This window comes from Athene cunicularia, assembly GCF_003259725.1.
Source record: "Athene cunicularia isolate RWA chromosome 10 unlocalized genomic scaffold, athCun1 chr10_part1, whole genome shotgun sequence".
In the NCBI taxonomy this organism is placed as follows: Eukaryota; Metazoa; Chordata; class Aves; order Strigiformes; family Strigidae; genus Athene; species Athene cunicularia.
Window position 1 is genome coordinate 6,947,475 of NW_020799112.1, and position 16,343 is coordinate 6,963,817.

General features: G+C 38.1%; 1 protein-coding gene across 1 annotated transcript in view; it reads left to right on the forward strand.

Moving 5' to 3' along the window:
- The window catches only part of THSD4 (thrombospondin type 1 domain containing 4), a 348,410-nt gene that overhangs the window by 72,184 nt on the left and 259,883 nt on the right, over positions 1-16,343 (forward strand). The window contains exon 5 of the mRNA XM_026856282.1: positions 11,216-11,645. Coding sequence (XP_026712083.1) covers positions 11,216-11,645 — 430 coding nt within the window. The remainder of the gene's footprint in view (positions 1-11,215; positions 11,646-16,343) is intronic.

Here is a 16,343-nt window from a genome sequence, read left to right on the forward strand (position 1 = left end):
ATTGGAATGAGGATGGAAACACAAAAAGAAAGGTGATGGTTCTCTCGGTTGTCTGCAGGCAAAGGAAAGGAGCTCTTCTCAGCTTTGAAGAGTTGAGTTCCCATTAGCACAGCCTTTTTATTTCACCTAGATAAAATGCATAGAGCATACTATACAATAAGAACAAACAGGAATGAGGAGATAGTGAAAAAATATCCAAGCATTCAGACATTTTTATAGAGAGGCACATATGGAAAAGGAATAATGGCATGCAAAAGGATAACATGCTTTGAGAGAGAAAACACATCTCAAAGGGAGATCTTCATGGACTAGGTTTTAGTGCTTCTTAATTATTGCATTTCCAATTCTCTGTTTTGGTGATAGGGAAGACAAAACCACAATTTTACATAGATGTGCTGAGTGTTAGGATGCTTACAACTGCCACCTTCACTTTCTCTACAAGTGAACTTTCATGGTGGAACGGCAAAACTTCTGTGTCCACTTATGGAGGCACAACATGTACTTTGTGGTTCTTGGGAGCAGAAAGAAAAAAATTACACTTATCACCAGAATAATGAAATAAGTAAAGTAGGTTTGCAGAAATAGTGAAAGTTTAAAGAAATACATTAATAAAGACTTCCCTAAAGCTCTTGTCTTTGGAAGAGGAATGAAAGGAGAGATTTGCGCTGAGGAAATAATCCAAAAATCATCAACTTCTCACATGGCTATAGCTCTGTGGTCTTTATTCTGCTGCCAGCAGCTGACGTGAAAGTCTGCTGTGCTGCTTTGTACCCTGTATAGGGTCAGTTTGCATTTCTAGGCCTGTGAGCAATGGAAAGGAAGAGTGTATCGTTTAATGTCAGACCAGAATTTCCTTTCTGAAAATTTTTCTTTTGCCTCTCTCACAGATGTTTTGACCAGGCAAATGTAGGTCACTCCATTGGCAGGTGTACAATTAACCTTTAAATGGACAATTCAGTAGTTATTTCCTTAAGCAATTTAAGCATCATTGACTATATGTTCTGATGTAATTTTTGTGACCTGTTCTAGTCAGTTCCAGTTTGTAGAGGTGAACAAATGTGTGATTGCTGGACCTTCAGGTTCAAGAAGGTATTATTTTCTCAAGTTCTGAGGCTTTATATTTATTGGCATGGGTGTTTGCTTTTAATATTTGGAATGAAACCCAGCTTAAGTACTTAGCTATCCCTTCTTTCATTATTTCTCTAATAATGTTATGTGGTTACTTGTGTTGAATTCCTGCTGTTTTACCTGCCAACTGCATGGTTACATTATTCAATCAAACCTTAGAGATGAAGCTGAAAGATGGAAATGGGAAGTATTTTACCTGAAACACAATATGGTTATAAAAGCTTATTGGGGGTTGGTGTCTGTGCAGGAGGAAGACAGATGGAAGAGGATTTGATCTTTTTCTGAGGATAAATTTTCCAGAAAAATCAGCAGTAGTAATCAAAGATTCATTTTGATAGCACTTGGGGAGATTTAAATCCATGTAAGAAAGATGTTTATTTTCCTTCTGAATAAAATTCCAAACAGATTCTAATAGCAATAAAGATCATGTGAGGTATTTCTTGGCCAAATGAATAGCTAGCTGGGGTGTTTGTGGCCTCAGGTTGACTTGGTGCTGTCCCACCTCTCATCTGGTTATTAATCCCCTTGATATGCTCTAGGTCTCACTTACTATTACCTAATTAGTATCACTTTTTATTATGCTACTGTGAGCACGCTTTCAATGATATTACCAAAACTAAAAACCTAACATGATACTATAATTGCAAGCCACCGGAGAAGCTTTCTTAACCTTACTCCTGAATATTTCAACCCTTCCTGAAGTGGGTTGGCTGAATGAGGGGAGGGGAAGTGAGAACGCTACTAGCATTCAGTCAAATGTGAGACTGCATTTTATCAACAAATTACTGCCTGGTCAGTAAGGGGTAGAAACACTACAGAGCTCCCATTGCAGTTGTAATGGATCTCAACAGAGTTATGTGGTTACTTGTGTTGAATTTCTGCTGTTTTACCTGGCAACTGCATGGTTGCATTATTTAACCAAACCTTGATGATGAAGCTAAGGGGAAAAACCTGCAGAAATTTCCTGGAATCAGGGCATTATTCAACTCATAAAAAAAGACGACTGTAGTATTTGGGTTCAAATTCTGGAATCCTATCTCAGTGTTGAAAAGGGCATAAATGAGGTTATATAGCACTTACTGGGAGATCAGAGAAAGCCAATATAGTAAGTTATTTTACTGGGTGTTTTTCAAATATGGTAGACTGGGTATTAATTGTCATCTCTGAGGATGGAAAATTTCACTGAAGATAGTCCACATGTGTGTCTCTGATATTAATCCAATTAATTAAACCTATTCTCAAGAGGCAGTTTACTTAGTGACCTTATTAATTCTATGCTGTCAAAAAAATGTAAATATTTTTTTTCCCCTAATATGATATAGAAGACAGAGAAGAATCACCCCTGTAGTATAATCCATTTCCTACAGGTGATTTACTTTTTAGGTATAGTTGGTTACTCTGTGTCTTCTAGAATTTGAAATTTTTAGGTCAAATATGCTTGCAATCATTGTAATACTCATATGCATAGATGATACATGGGAAGTAGCAGATATGCACAAATCGTGGTGTGGTGACCAAAGTTACCAGAAATGTAAACCAAACAGGTTAGTTCCATTGTTTTAGTTACCTTGATAAAGAAAATCAGTAAAATAAAGTGATGCCTAGACTGATTTATTTGCAATGAAATGTGCTGATTAAGTGTGAATAATATGCTATAATGTGGCAAAAGAAGTTTGTGATGATGGCTTTGCTTTCCAATGTGTAATATACTCTCAAAAGGGGTGGTTTAACTCTTGTGACCAAACATTTGACAAAGATAACTGCTCACTGCTTTAAGGCTGTTTTCTAGGTCAGTGAGCAGATAGGCATGCATTTCCTTAACATAAAACAGAGTCAAAGGGTCCCATTCTTTCATTCATGTTTAAGTCATTTTCTCCAGATTGATTTAGAGCTGGTGAAAAGTGAGTACGTGGAATGCAAAGCTGCACTGGGCTATGGTACAGTACTGAGAGGCCATACACAGTGGCTTTTGATGTGAATTAACCTGACTGTTGAGAGCTCTCCCTTTTGAGTAGATGGAAATATATTCCCAGAACCAATAAATCATTCGTTTTTGTTAAAAATTTTTCTGGTGAAAGAATCTGTTAAAATACTGTGAGGTATAAACTTGATAGCAGCTATGACCAGGATAAGACAGCTTATTTTGTTACTTAAATTTAAGAGAAGGGGGCCAAAAATGCATGGTGGACAGTCTTTTTAAAGTAAACTTTGTTAACTGTGTGCCTATGAATATATAAAACATGAAAGAAAATTAAAAGCAGTAGGAGGACTGGAAAGTAATAATTGAATAGGACAGTTACAGTTCTGAATTATGGAGGAAGTGCCAGGAATTAAAGATATATATCTGAAATTATTTTAAGGATACTATTTTATGAGTAAGAAAAATAAAGTACATTTAAAAATATATACCCATACCTAACCTGTTAACAGAAACATAATTAGGACCTGTTTTTTCCATTTGAATTTGAAGTTTTGTGTCTGCAAAGACTTCTTGGTCTCCATTTTTTTTCTTAATTGCATTTTAAATATTGGAGGGATGTTTCAATAACTTTATTGCTGACAGTAATAGCTAATAAGTCACTTTAAATTCTTCAGAAGCAAAATCAAGGTAACTCTATTAAATAAATACCTGAACTGTATGTAAATGGTAGTGTCCTTTAAAAACTGTCAATTACAGTAATAGAATGCTGCTAAATAGGTGCTATCTGTGGATTGATTGCTGTGTTGATAGGAAAAAATACAGCCAGCAACTGTTCAGAGATTAGATTATAGGCGACTGCTTAATTCCCAGGTGAGAAAAGTAGGTGAGAACCTGAAGAATGGTTGGGTCCTGGGCACCCAGAGCAGCATCCGGCTGCACGTGCAGTTAGACTGGGCTCACTGAGTTGTTTCCTTTGTGTATTAGAGGAGTTATCTGTTAAGTCCAGGTCAGGATTCCTGGCAAAGCAAGCCTCTGAAGATTTTGGAAAAAGCTTCGAACTCGACCAAACTCTCAACAAAATTGAAAGAAAGTGCTTAGCGTTGGTTTCACATCTATCCAAATGACCTGTGACGAGATTCTGTCATCTGTCATTGAGGTGATTGTTGTGGCTGGGCATACAGGGCAGAAAACTGTCTTTCTTCTGCTTGCAGAATAATTTCTACCAATAACATTTTGAAAAAATATCATGAAGCCTGCAATTCTTGTGCAGTTTTTTCTTCCTCATCCCTGGTGAAACTGGTGGCTGAAGGCTGTTACCTTCCCAGAACATTGCATTACTTCTTGAGAAACAGAGTGAAAGGTTGTGAATTGGAAATGAGGGGAATTGGCAGTTTCTTTGGGTTCCTTCTAAGAAAACATTCCAACATTAGGACGAGTCTTCTGTGGTGTCATAAATGACAGGTTTTTTTCAATGTTCAACCTTGCATTTTTTCCTTTACAAGAGAAGAAGTATTTTGATACTAGGAGATAAGTTGAATGAAATGCTGCAAAGCTCATGTAAAATACATTCTTTATTCTGTCTGACATCAGAAGAGAGAGAAAATGAGTTATGGTTCACCTGGAAGTGAGCCAGGGAGCCTCTGTTTAGAGAACAGTGGGAGAAATGTGAGGAGAAAGGAAGTAATGAAAAAAGGGAAAAAATGAAAAAGTTATGTTGGAGAGAGGCTTTGTAAAGAGCACTTAAGAGAACAGGTGAAGGCCCAGGAAATCTGTAATCTTACTTGTGTATTTTAAAGATGCTGAATATCCTTGGTTCAAAGAGGGTTTCTATGAAATATAAATAAGGAGTCCACCAGCTCCGGAAGTACCTCATTCTCACTGAACCTCAAGAACACTTGAGGTTCAAAGCACTATTCTTAGAATATACTCCATGTCAGTGATAATGCAGTTATTCACTGACCAAGGCCATATGCTTATGAATAAACTTAGGAAAAGATACTACCACAAATTCCTTTTTGTCACTCAAAATGTTCTGAAGAGCCAGTTCTAACTATTCTCAGATGACTTATCCTCAAGCATGACAGAAATTGTTAATTGTTAGACCAATGAGAATACTAGCTAATAATTATTTTTAGATGTCAGCTACAATCCTTACAGTAATAGCACAAAACCTGATTTTTATACTTGTCTGGGCAAATATATTTTTGAATTCAAGAATATATTTAGGTTGGCTTAAGTTTAAAGGGGCCCATCATTTTCATTATAGAGGGCTAAACAGATTTGTCTGAACAATCAGGGAGGTGTGTGTGTGTTTATGAGAATTACGCCCAAAGAAAGAAGATTGCCAGTTCTGTGTTAACCAGCTGTTATGCCTCTACTTGAGATGAACACAGTAGATCAGAGATGTCTACAGGCTATGGTCTGGCATGAAACACTTAATGCACCTACTTGTTTTTCAACATATATTTTTCTATTAAGCAGTAATTTGCCTTTAGATGATAACTCTGTTCTTGGTGGAATTTTTCCCCTCTGCTTGTCTGTAGTAAATGCAGTCTTCATCCTAACTGCAAATATTGATGAATACTTCTTTTCCTCTTCTTATTCCCTCTTTCTCTTCTTCAATCCAGTAAAGAACTGAACAACTTTTTGTTATTGTTTATTTGATATATTAGACAGTTTAGCCGGCAAGCCTAATGGGTGATGAAGGTGGTGAGATTTACTTATCCTTGCTTTTTGATACTTTTTGTTGCTTCTAATTCCTGAAGGGGTATTTAGGACCTTTCTTCATGCAAAGTATTGTGGATAATCATTGGTTGATACGTTTTTATTTGAAACAATTAAATAAAAGGCCTACATTAAATAGTTTTATTAAAGTGAGTGGATCAGCAGTGGCAGAAATCTGACTGATGTAGAGATATGCAGCCTAAAGCCCTTGTGTGAAATCAACTGACCTAGCACATGAGAAACCTAGGAGCATGTTGTTTCTCTGCCTGAGCTGATCTGGCTGATCTAGAAGGAGGAACTTCTCTCTAAATGAAAAAGATGTAGGATATGAACGCAGCTCTCCCCAGTCCTAAGTTGTTTCTGTATCTAAGGACTGTATGGACCCGAGAAGGAAGTACATCTGAGAAAACTTTTAAATTTCTGACTATGAACGTTAATTTACTGGCAAAGGAAAATTAGTATGACTATTCTGCTAATACAGTCGTATTTGTTTCAGATGAAAAGGGGAGTGCTTTCAAAAAGATTGATGCAGTAGGTTACTGTTAACTTCCTGAAGGGCCCGAGCATGTGTAGAAAGAGCACTGGATTTAGACAAGTGAAAAACACTGAGTAATCCTGCAGAATAAAGTCCCTGGCTTCTTTTTCTTGTCACCTGTTTTTCATATAGTTGGTGTTTTCTCCTCTCTGGGAGTTGGATTTATTTTGATTTTTAACTATTTATTGTATTGTTAAATGAGCAGTAAAGTGTTACTTTAACTGCTTCAGTTCTGAGTGTGATAATGCCTGTATCTTAGTGCCAGTGGTTGACTTCTCATACCTATTTGAGTTCAACCCTGCAATCATTCTCATGATCAGTGCTCCAACTTGTGGTTTTAATAACTAAGTAAATCCATCTATAAGCAATATCTGCTCTGCAGGGACTGTGTTCATCAGAAGGAACCTAAGCATTATTTGTTGTGGCTGTTTTCATAACGGCTATGTGAAGAGTTTGTATTGATGCAGTTATGTCCTTGATATGCCAGTGCAGTGCAGTATGTTGCAGGTACGTGTTAGAATCCTTTCTAAATGCAGCTATTTTAGGAATTGTTCTGGTGGGAGGAATATGGGGCTTCATTCTGCTGCCAGACTCATTATTTCTGTTAATGCTGATAAACCATGAACAGAATCTAAGACCTTACTGGAAAAACTTTGTCAAAGTTGTCTAAAACTCAGATTTTGTTCAAATTGGCTTTTCGGAGTTTGTCTGAGAGCTGTTGACTGTTGTTCATACACTCAACTTTACTCCTGTAGCAACACATACTCAGCATCCTATTCAAATGTTCTTCTCAACCATTGCTACGTTAAGAAGGATGACTCTGTTGCTTTTTAGCATACCTGGATTTGTAAAGTCTAATGCTGCAAAATCTCACTCTAGCTTATATCTGCCTAAGTAGGCATAAGGCTTAGGGGTGTGCTGTTACTTGCTAATCCTTTTTTCCTCCTTTACCTGTTGCATTAAATGAGAGTGCATCCCAACTCTGACCTGGGTCATTATAGTGTGCTTTAAAAAAATAAACCAAACCACACAACAATAAGGAGGATTTTCCAAAGCTTCCAAGCCATGCTGTGGGGAGGAGTGAGTTACGTGACTTATAATGAATATAGGTAATTGTAATGAGTGACAGGTAAGAAAAAGTCCTGCTGTCAACTTAAAACTCCCAACAAGCCTTCAGGGCTTTCCCTACCTCCATCTCCTACCAGCAGATCAAAGCTGCATGATTTAGCATAAAGTAGACAGTGTCAGGAAGGTTAGTTTAATTCTGATTATTAAGTTAATGGTAGGGGTTTTTTTCTGATTTTCCTCCCCCTTTCCTTTCCCTGATTCCTCTTTCTCCATTGCTTTCTCATTGTGTCTGGACCTACATAATACTCCGTCATTGCTGCATGACATCATAAATACTGCCTGATACTCCCCAAGAATTACAAAAGTTAATTACCACCAAGCTGTTTTTACAAACTTCTTCATTACATTGCAACAAACTGCATCTCTGATTTATAAGGATGTTGCCAAGTGTGAATGAAAGATGCTTTAAGGCAAAACGGACAGTGTTTGGAATAGTTTCAGTCCAGACAGTATTGGTTTGAATGAATGCTTGAACACCAATAAAGACCTTAATAATTAGAGGTTGTGTTTTACAATGTTTCCAGAAGTTTGTATATTGAAAGAAATGTGATGGCCCCAGCTACAAAAAACCTTCCATTTCAGAGGAAGTGTGTTTTCATGAAAATTCCAGGTCATAATTATGGCACAACCTGAGCGAATTGAGACTGGCATTCAGTGGTACACGGCAATGTCTTAGTTTATTCTGGCCCTAACTGTTAGTGGGGAAGAGGCATAGGAGAGGACTTACCCCGATGAGCCTTGATGCAACCACAGGCATGTCATCATAAGGGTACTGGGAAACTTAGGCTACCAGAAATGGTGCCTCATTTCTTCATCAGTGGGGACTCCAGCAACATTTCCAAGTTACAGCATAGAATAGTTAGAATGGTGTTACTGCTTTCACTTCGTAGGTGCTGTTGTTGTATGTTAGTTTCAGCAATCAACTGTTTTATAAGAAAGAAGTCTGGCTTCCCTCAAAATCAAGGTTTTCTAATTTCCACAAGTAATTTGATGAGATTCCAGCAGCTTTTAGATACTTGCTGCCTTCAGCCATGAGTCCTTTCAGATACTAGTCATTCTGTGTTTAAGACTACTCTATGCTCATTTCATCATTTTTTCCAGACTGAAGAGTCCTAGTTTATCACCATTTCTTGCATGTCCTTCAGGTTTTTTCAGTTCCAATTCATGACCTTGAACTGGAGGTTAACAGTCAAACATAAGTCTCATTTTTGACCTTTTGCATGGCCTCTCCTAGTTTGCCAGGCAGCAATTCTTCCAGGTGGGTTGGATGATGCATCTAGGTATTCCTCTCTGGAAGAGTCTAGTGCTTGTTGCTGCAAAGAATTTAGCATTCAGAAGGCTGGGACAGAGGCATATTCCTACCATTCCGCTGGTCTCCACATGGCTTATTGCTCAGTTATTAGCATCTTTCTCCTGCTGTTGATGAAAAATGCAAGCAACCTGACTGTAGATGATAAATTTGAAAGGCTAATTTCAGTAGACCTGTCACTGTCTGTCCACCTCTGCGAACACCACTGCATGAAGTCTGTGCTCCCTGCAATGAAGCAGTAACTTTCCCAGTGCCAGGAGTTGTTGCTAAGGTTTGTATCTCAGACACTTCAAATTTGGTGTGGTCAGGTTGAGAAGAAAGCTGCTGTCTATAAGAATCGTTAGAGACTGGAGCAAGTAAAAATAAGGAGTTGTATCTGTTTTCCAGGATGAACCAGTTTGCTCCAAAATCTGAGATGCTCCATGAAACTATGATACCAGAGTGTTTTCAGAGTGCAGAATATGACTAGAAATCACAGGAAAGATTTTTTTTTTTCTCTTACTTAAAAATGAAAAGTATTTTAAAAATTACAAGTAGCAGCAACATAGGAGGAATCAATTTATTTACCCATTTAAATTAAAACCAAAACACAACACAAAACTGTGCTTATTTAAATCAAATTGGTTTTAGTCTCAACTTCTGAAATAATTCCCATTCATAATTTCTCTTCCTTTCCTCTCCTGTCCACTTACAGAAGGCTTTTTTTTTTCTCCTCTCCCTTAATGCTAAAAGCCATTATACTACATTTCTCTAACTACCAAAACCCTACCTCGACAATGACCATCATAGTCACAGAGTGTTTTAACGGATATAAACAGCTCAAGAGTGCTGGTCACTTATCTGCCAGGGTAAACCAACACTCTTGTTCACACATCCTTGAGCCAGGAAGATTGATTAAAAGCCCCACGTGGCCATAAAGCTAGAATGTTAAGTAAATGACTTCCAAGGTTCCCATGTAACAAGAGTCTTGGGTGAATATAAGACTGGGGAAGAAAATAAACACAAGAAAAAACAAACCCAAAGAAAAGTCTCTCTGATCTGGTGGCTGTCTGACATCTGTAACACTTCAGTTTCTAGAAAATAAGTATGTCAAGTTATAACCACTGGTTTTCACTGCAGTTCCAGTCTATTTTATATATATTAAAAAATATAAATACATTTTATGGACATAAAGAAAATGACCCTCTTTTAGTGGTGTCTCCCTTCCTGAGCTGCAAAGGTTACCCCAAACAACTGTATTCACACATTGCTCTGAAGTGGAAGAAATACTTTTTGCCAATTTATTCTTCAGACTGCAGCATTAGAAATCAAGGCTTGATGCAATGTTGAGCTGTACAGGATGACAAGAAAAGCAAATGCAAATGAGCCTATTGGTTGCACATAAAATTCCAGGATTTAACCCTCTTGAATGGTATGACTGAAATGTGGTATTACTCATTTCATGATTTTTCACTTGTAATTTGGAGCTGAGTTTCTCGACTGAGTCCATTGTGTTTCTCTGAGTGTGCAGGGGACAAAGCTGCCCTTCAGGGAGTACCAGCTGGTTGAGTGCTGATACAGGTGTAGGACGACCCAAAACACAGGGTCTTCAGTGAGAAGAAATCTGTGTGCACGAGAGCAGACCTGAAACTTCTTTGATTAGTGCTGGGGTCTGTCCAGCTCTTGTGTAATGTTTTAGTAATATACAGTTTATCCTGGCAACAAATTGCAGGATCATGACTTACTAATTAAATGTATTGCTAATCCATGCTTTGTGTATTTTTATTTTTTTTGAAAGAGTAAATTTGCTGGCCAGAGAAGATAAAATGAACTGTGTACCATAAGAATATTTTGCTGCATTTGTAATCATTTCCAGAGGACTTTCAGTAATATTTTGATGTTCCTTATCCTTTTTCTATTTCCATTTTTAATTAGCAAATGAAGCAGAACCACAGGAGGCCTTTTATATGGATGCACAATTTTTAATGATCTTTGCCATACTGAATTCAAATTTTCTTCTGTCATTACCCAAATTCACAATAGGGATTTCCTGCTGTTATGTAGCTCAAGCTCCTCAGAAGCAGGGTTATGAATTTTAGGAATAGACAGTTTTGATTCTCTGAATTTCCATTTTAAAGTAGGACAGTCCTAGGAATTAAAAGAACAACTACCTGCCCCCCCCAAATTGCTACTTTATACCATAGCTAGCCATTTGCCTTAGCTAGCTGACACTAAATGACTTGCCATGTGACTCAGGCGAAGAGGGCCCAGGATTTAGTTCAACCAGTAGACTTCTTCAGAGATTCCTCATACACCAAGCAGGACTACAGCTTGTACGTAATTTCTGTAAAATAGTTTGAAATTTCTGGATACCTGTTGCTTTGCAGTGAGTAACAAATAATACTTGACAAATAACAAGTCATACAAGTATCCAACTGCTCCTTCACTTATGACTTCAGTAACTGTTTTCTCCCTCTTTCTCTCTTTTTAGAAGCAGAAACAGAAATCCTATTGGTCCAGGAAAGTATGGATATGGAAAAGTGCCATACATTTTACCTTTACAAACTGATACTGGTCAGCAGCCTCAGAAACTTCGGAGGCAGCGACAGTCTTCGAGGAACCATGTATTTCATCAGAGTCCAAGTCTCATGAACACTTACAGCCAGGCAGCTAGTCCTTCACTTCAACATGGAAATCTTTATCAAGAAGAAAGTGAGCCTCAGGCTGGACATCAAGTCCTGGGACCCTCAGTTTATCAGTCGTCTTCGTTTCCTGTGTCTCAAAGCCTGTTTCATGGCAGTGACTCAAACCACCATGGGTCTGCATCACACCACGCAGTCCAGGGTCAGCCCCAGCCTCAAAGGGCTGCAGCGATTGTATGCATTGGCACCTACAAGCAATATAAACTCTGCAACACAAATGTAAGTCTGGTTTTACTATATTTAATTTGTTGGACAGCTATTGGTTTTCCCTAGTATACAGAACATTCACATGGTCAAGAAGTTAAGCTGAACATTGTTTTTTATTAATTCAATGAAATTTTTTGTGATCTTATTTTAAAGTGTCTTGGAGAATACTGAAAGTGGAGGCATAATATTATAGTTACCCTCAAGGATTTTAAGCAGTCAGTAAACCTACCAGTGCATACAATTGTAATTTAACAGAGAGAGAAACTGAGTCACAGACAAGTTTAATATTTTTCCATGTGAGAAATGGAAAAATGGAGTTAGGGTAGTCCATGTTATGAAGGCTCCCTACTTCTCAATCCCATAAAATAAGGCTATCATTTTGGGAGTGCTAGTTATGCTCTGAAGAGCACCCAGTAGCCTAAATCACTCCACTATCTTTCCATGGTGCTGTGTGTTCTGTGGCAGATGCTGCTTTTACCAGCATTCAAGCTCTAAATGCTTTGATTTTGGCTTCTGTGTTTACTGGAGAGAAAAATCTGTTCTGTGTTAATTTTTAACTAAAACTTACTCTGTTATTACTTCATTCAAAAATGTTTGGCTGGGTGTAGCTCTATGCTCTGGGGCAGTCTCCCATTGTACATGGGAGGCTAGTGAGGTTTTGTTGTTTCTCTCCACAAGCAATTTTCATCTTGCTAAAATTTTCAGTTTCTGGTTGTATCATTTTAGTATTGCCTAAAGTATCTCTTCCTAATATTTGCATCCTGTTTGGGCTACTAATTGAACTTAATGTCACAAACTTGAAGAAGCTCCGTTTTGGATATTAGAAGCAGGATGTTCAAGAGTGCTTTCAATGTGTTGACCCAACTGGCTGTATTTTTCTCAGTGGGTGAACATCTGATTCTTCTGCCTCTTAGAAATCCTGTTTCATTTAGTGGAAGCCCACGTAGTGGAGATGTAGCAGTAGAACATATGATCAGGATAACAAAAACACAACTTAAGCAAATCAGATGAGTGCCTTTTTGCCTCTTAGTGTAGCAGTTCTTACATCTGCTTTATTTATTAATAAAGTCATTGAGACTAGAGCAGTTGAATGAAGAGACCTACTGTCAAGGAAGTTTTCGTTCATTTGTCTGGAATGGAAAACATGAAAGGGCTAGTTTGAGCCTCTGAGAATAGTCTCTGGTACAAATTGCTCTTTTGAAAAACACTTTCTGTTTTTTGAAGGAAATAGGAAACGAACTTAGTGCATGGGCATTAATTTGGAAAGTTTTCTGTGCCGAATTTGCTCACTGTTGTCCAAACGATACACAAACGCCCCAGTCTTTATTTCATCCCTTACTGCATCAAGGCAAAAAGTTGGACAGTATTCTGCCTGATTTAAGAAATGTAACAAAATAATTTCCAGGAAAGATCTCTTTTCAGAGAGCAAGGGGTGAGAGGTGAGGAAGTTAGAAATGAGGTGGAGAAAAGAAGCAATCCCAGATGGCTGGGGTATGGAGAAGGAAGGTTTGTAGTGGAAATTTGTTGAGAATGACAAGTGGGCTGGGGGAGGAGAGGGCTGTGAGCTTGTGAATTAGTGGCAAAACATGCAGTTCAGTATGATGAGTGGGCTAGCCATCAGCAAATTTCTTTGGTAGTAGGGGAACAGGAGTGAAAATATTTTCATGCTAATTTTAGAAACTGTTGAAGAGAAAAAAATACGTGAGTGTACTTTTGCTGCACCTTTGCCACTGTTGCATTTATAAATGCAATTATAAAGAAATAATAATTTCTACTGCAGAAGACTTTTAATATCAAAGAGGAATTATAGATGGTGTGGCTCCTCCTAGGCATGGAACTCTACATAGTGATATTCTTTAGTAACATTTCTATTACCCTTGGAGAAGCTGTAATTGCTATTCAGGGTTATTTTTCTCCCTAGAATGTGGTAATTAATGTAATTATAAAATAGATGTTGCTAAGAACAGTTTTAGTATAAAGCCCAGGATGAGAGCAAAACAAGGCTGATACTGTTTCACATTGTTCGCTTGTTCTTTCTGATTAAATGCTTCTGCACATGGGCTTTAATTTCATTTATCGGCTGTGACATGTACCAGTGGTCTTGCCAGCGTGCAGAGAACAGTATCTTTTTCTTTCTTTTTCTTTTTTCTCTTTTAATTCTTCCTGGAGAATACCAGAAATGAAAATCTCATTTATTGAGAGGAAAGTAGTGTGTTAACAGTTATCCTGGTGTTTGGCCACTCCCTCTACAGTTTCTCCTAAGGACAGTTAATTAATAACAAATTAAGTCAATCTGCCTTGGTCCATTAGGTCATTTCCTCACTATTGTACTTTTATTGTTTTTTCATTAATAGCTGAACTCATTTTACGTGACTGACAGTTTGATTTGTAAAAGTTAAACTTGTGGGGTTTGGTTAGGGAGAACCTCGGAAGTGCTTGTATTTGTTCAAGTGTTTCTGCAGGTTGTTAAACCTATTTTCTGATTGTGCGAGTGGCTTCTCTTCAGCACCTTGCATATAGTCTTTGTTCATGCGCACCTCAGAATATACAGTGCCCTGTCACCTCCTTCAGCAGGAAACGGTCAGTAAACATCTGTCCTTCACACACAAACAGTACTGACAGATCTCACTGAAACCATAAGCTATTTGCAGTACAGTAAGATTCTTCAGATGTAGTGTGTATTCCCCCAAAATGGGGGAGTGATGAGTAAATCTTCTGTACTTCCTCTTGCATTAAAGGAAGGACAGAAATACGGGCGTGTGGGTGAAGTAGAATTTGAATGAAAACTTGTATGCATTGTTTGTCACCAGATCAAAGGAAGCAGCTCAAATGGAACATATGTTTAGTGAGCATTTTTTGTTAATGGTCTCAATCATTGCCAAGTCACTAGCTCTTCCTGAGTGTCTGAATGTGTGAGAATATATGTGTAAATTAACTCAGGCTGAGGAGTGCTTGGGCAGGGTACACAAGGATTCTTTCAGGCTTCTGGACATTCAGATCTACTTATTTTACATGTAAATTTGGTGATACAGAGTACCCCTTATTAAAGTAAATTTTATCTAATTATTTTTTGTAAGACACACAGTGAATTATGGCTTACTGTAAAGACATCAATTCTTAGTATGTCTTTATCCTTAATATGCAGATACTTTATTAAAGCTTTTCAGTACTTGAAGGGGGCTTATAAGAAACATGAAGAAAGACTTACCAAGTCCTGTAGTGTCAGGACAAGGGGCAACCGTTTTAAACTAAAAGAAGGTAGGTTTAGATTGGACATAAGGAAGAAATTTTTTGTGATGAAGATGCTGAGACTCTGGCAGAGGTTGCCCAGAGGAGCTGTGGCTGCCTCCTCCCTGGCAGGGTTCAAGGCCAGGTTGGACGGGGCTTTGGGCAACCTGGGCTAGTGGAAGGTGTCCCTGCTTGGGGCAGGGGGGTGGCACTGGGTGGTCTTTATGGTCCCTTCCAACCCAAACCACTCTGTGATTCTATGTTGCCCTTGGTGGTAAGTTCAGGCCAGAAGGCCCTGCTTCTCGTGACAGCTTGTTATCTCCCCTCTTCTGCAGTTCCCACTTTCCAGGTTGCACCAATATAGTTGAGTCTGAAGTCATATAGTAATCATGACCACTTAAATGCTCTGGTTAGAAAACCTGTAAAATAAAATGGTGATATTCTGTGATTCAGTTACAGTGCAGCAAGGAGTATGAAAAAATAGGCAGAGAAATTCATATATGAGTTTCACCATGAAGAGCAACACAAAATGGATGTAAAATCTAAATTGTCTTTAGCTATAGATCGAGGTATGTTTTTGACCAAGTTCATAATTTTATTTGTATATGAATTTGCAAAATCTAAACTATATGAAAGACTGTTGAGAGCTCAATGAGGTATTTATGGATGAAGTTTTGCTGGGCTTGTCCAGTTTCATTCACAGTTGCTAGCTTGCCCACTGGTTCATATGGATTACTGTCATGTCTTCAATTAGACTGTGTTGCCTTTCTCAGTATTTTCTGTGACTGCTACTTAGCAAGAAGTCAATTGTGTTTTGGAGAAGTATCTAGATAGGATCAGAAAACAGTAATTACTTCTACTTGCTTATCCTGACTCTTCAGCTATACACACTACTATTCTGGTAGCACAGCTATGGAAAATCCAGCTTTTGGTTCTGAGTAAGAGTTCTCTACTTGGATCTGCTCTTCTGTGTGTGGAGCGCTTGAGAATGACGCTTCAGCAGGGAATGCAAAGTATCTGAAAAGACAGTTTTGGAAATGGAAAGACGTTTTACGGTTGAAGAGATGAGGTGAGGTAAAAGGCTCAGGGCTAATCTCCAGGTCCATCATGATGTGATAAATTAATATTAATGATGATGATACTAATTTGGACTGGTGAGAGTTAAAACTTTTCCATTGAAAGGCTGTTTTGGATGCAGAACCCTAATGAAATAGATTTGAAATGTTCTGCAGGGATGTGTTATAAAACTAAGCACATAGGTAGGCCTTGGCGGGCTCCCTTGGCACCTGGGATCTTGGGCCATTTTACCAGCTTGCTGGCATTTTGCCCAAGTGTTTTCGAAAGTTTTCCACTCTATAGAAAATGAGACATTTCCAACGTTTCAAGTTTTAACAAAGGTAGAAGTGGAAATGTTTAATTTTGTATGGAACAGAAAATGTAATTCCCAAACAGGTCTTTTCAGAAGTGATGTGGGGTGCTGCA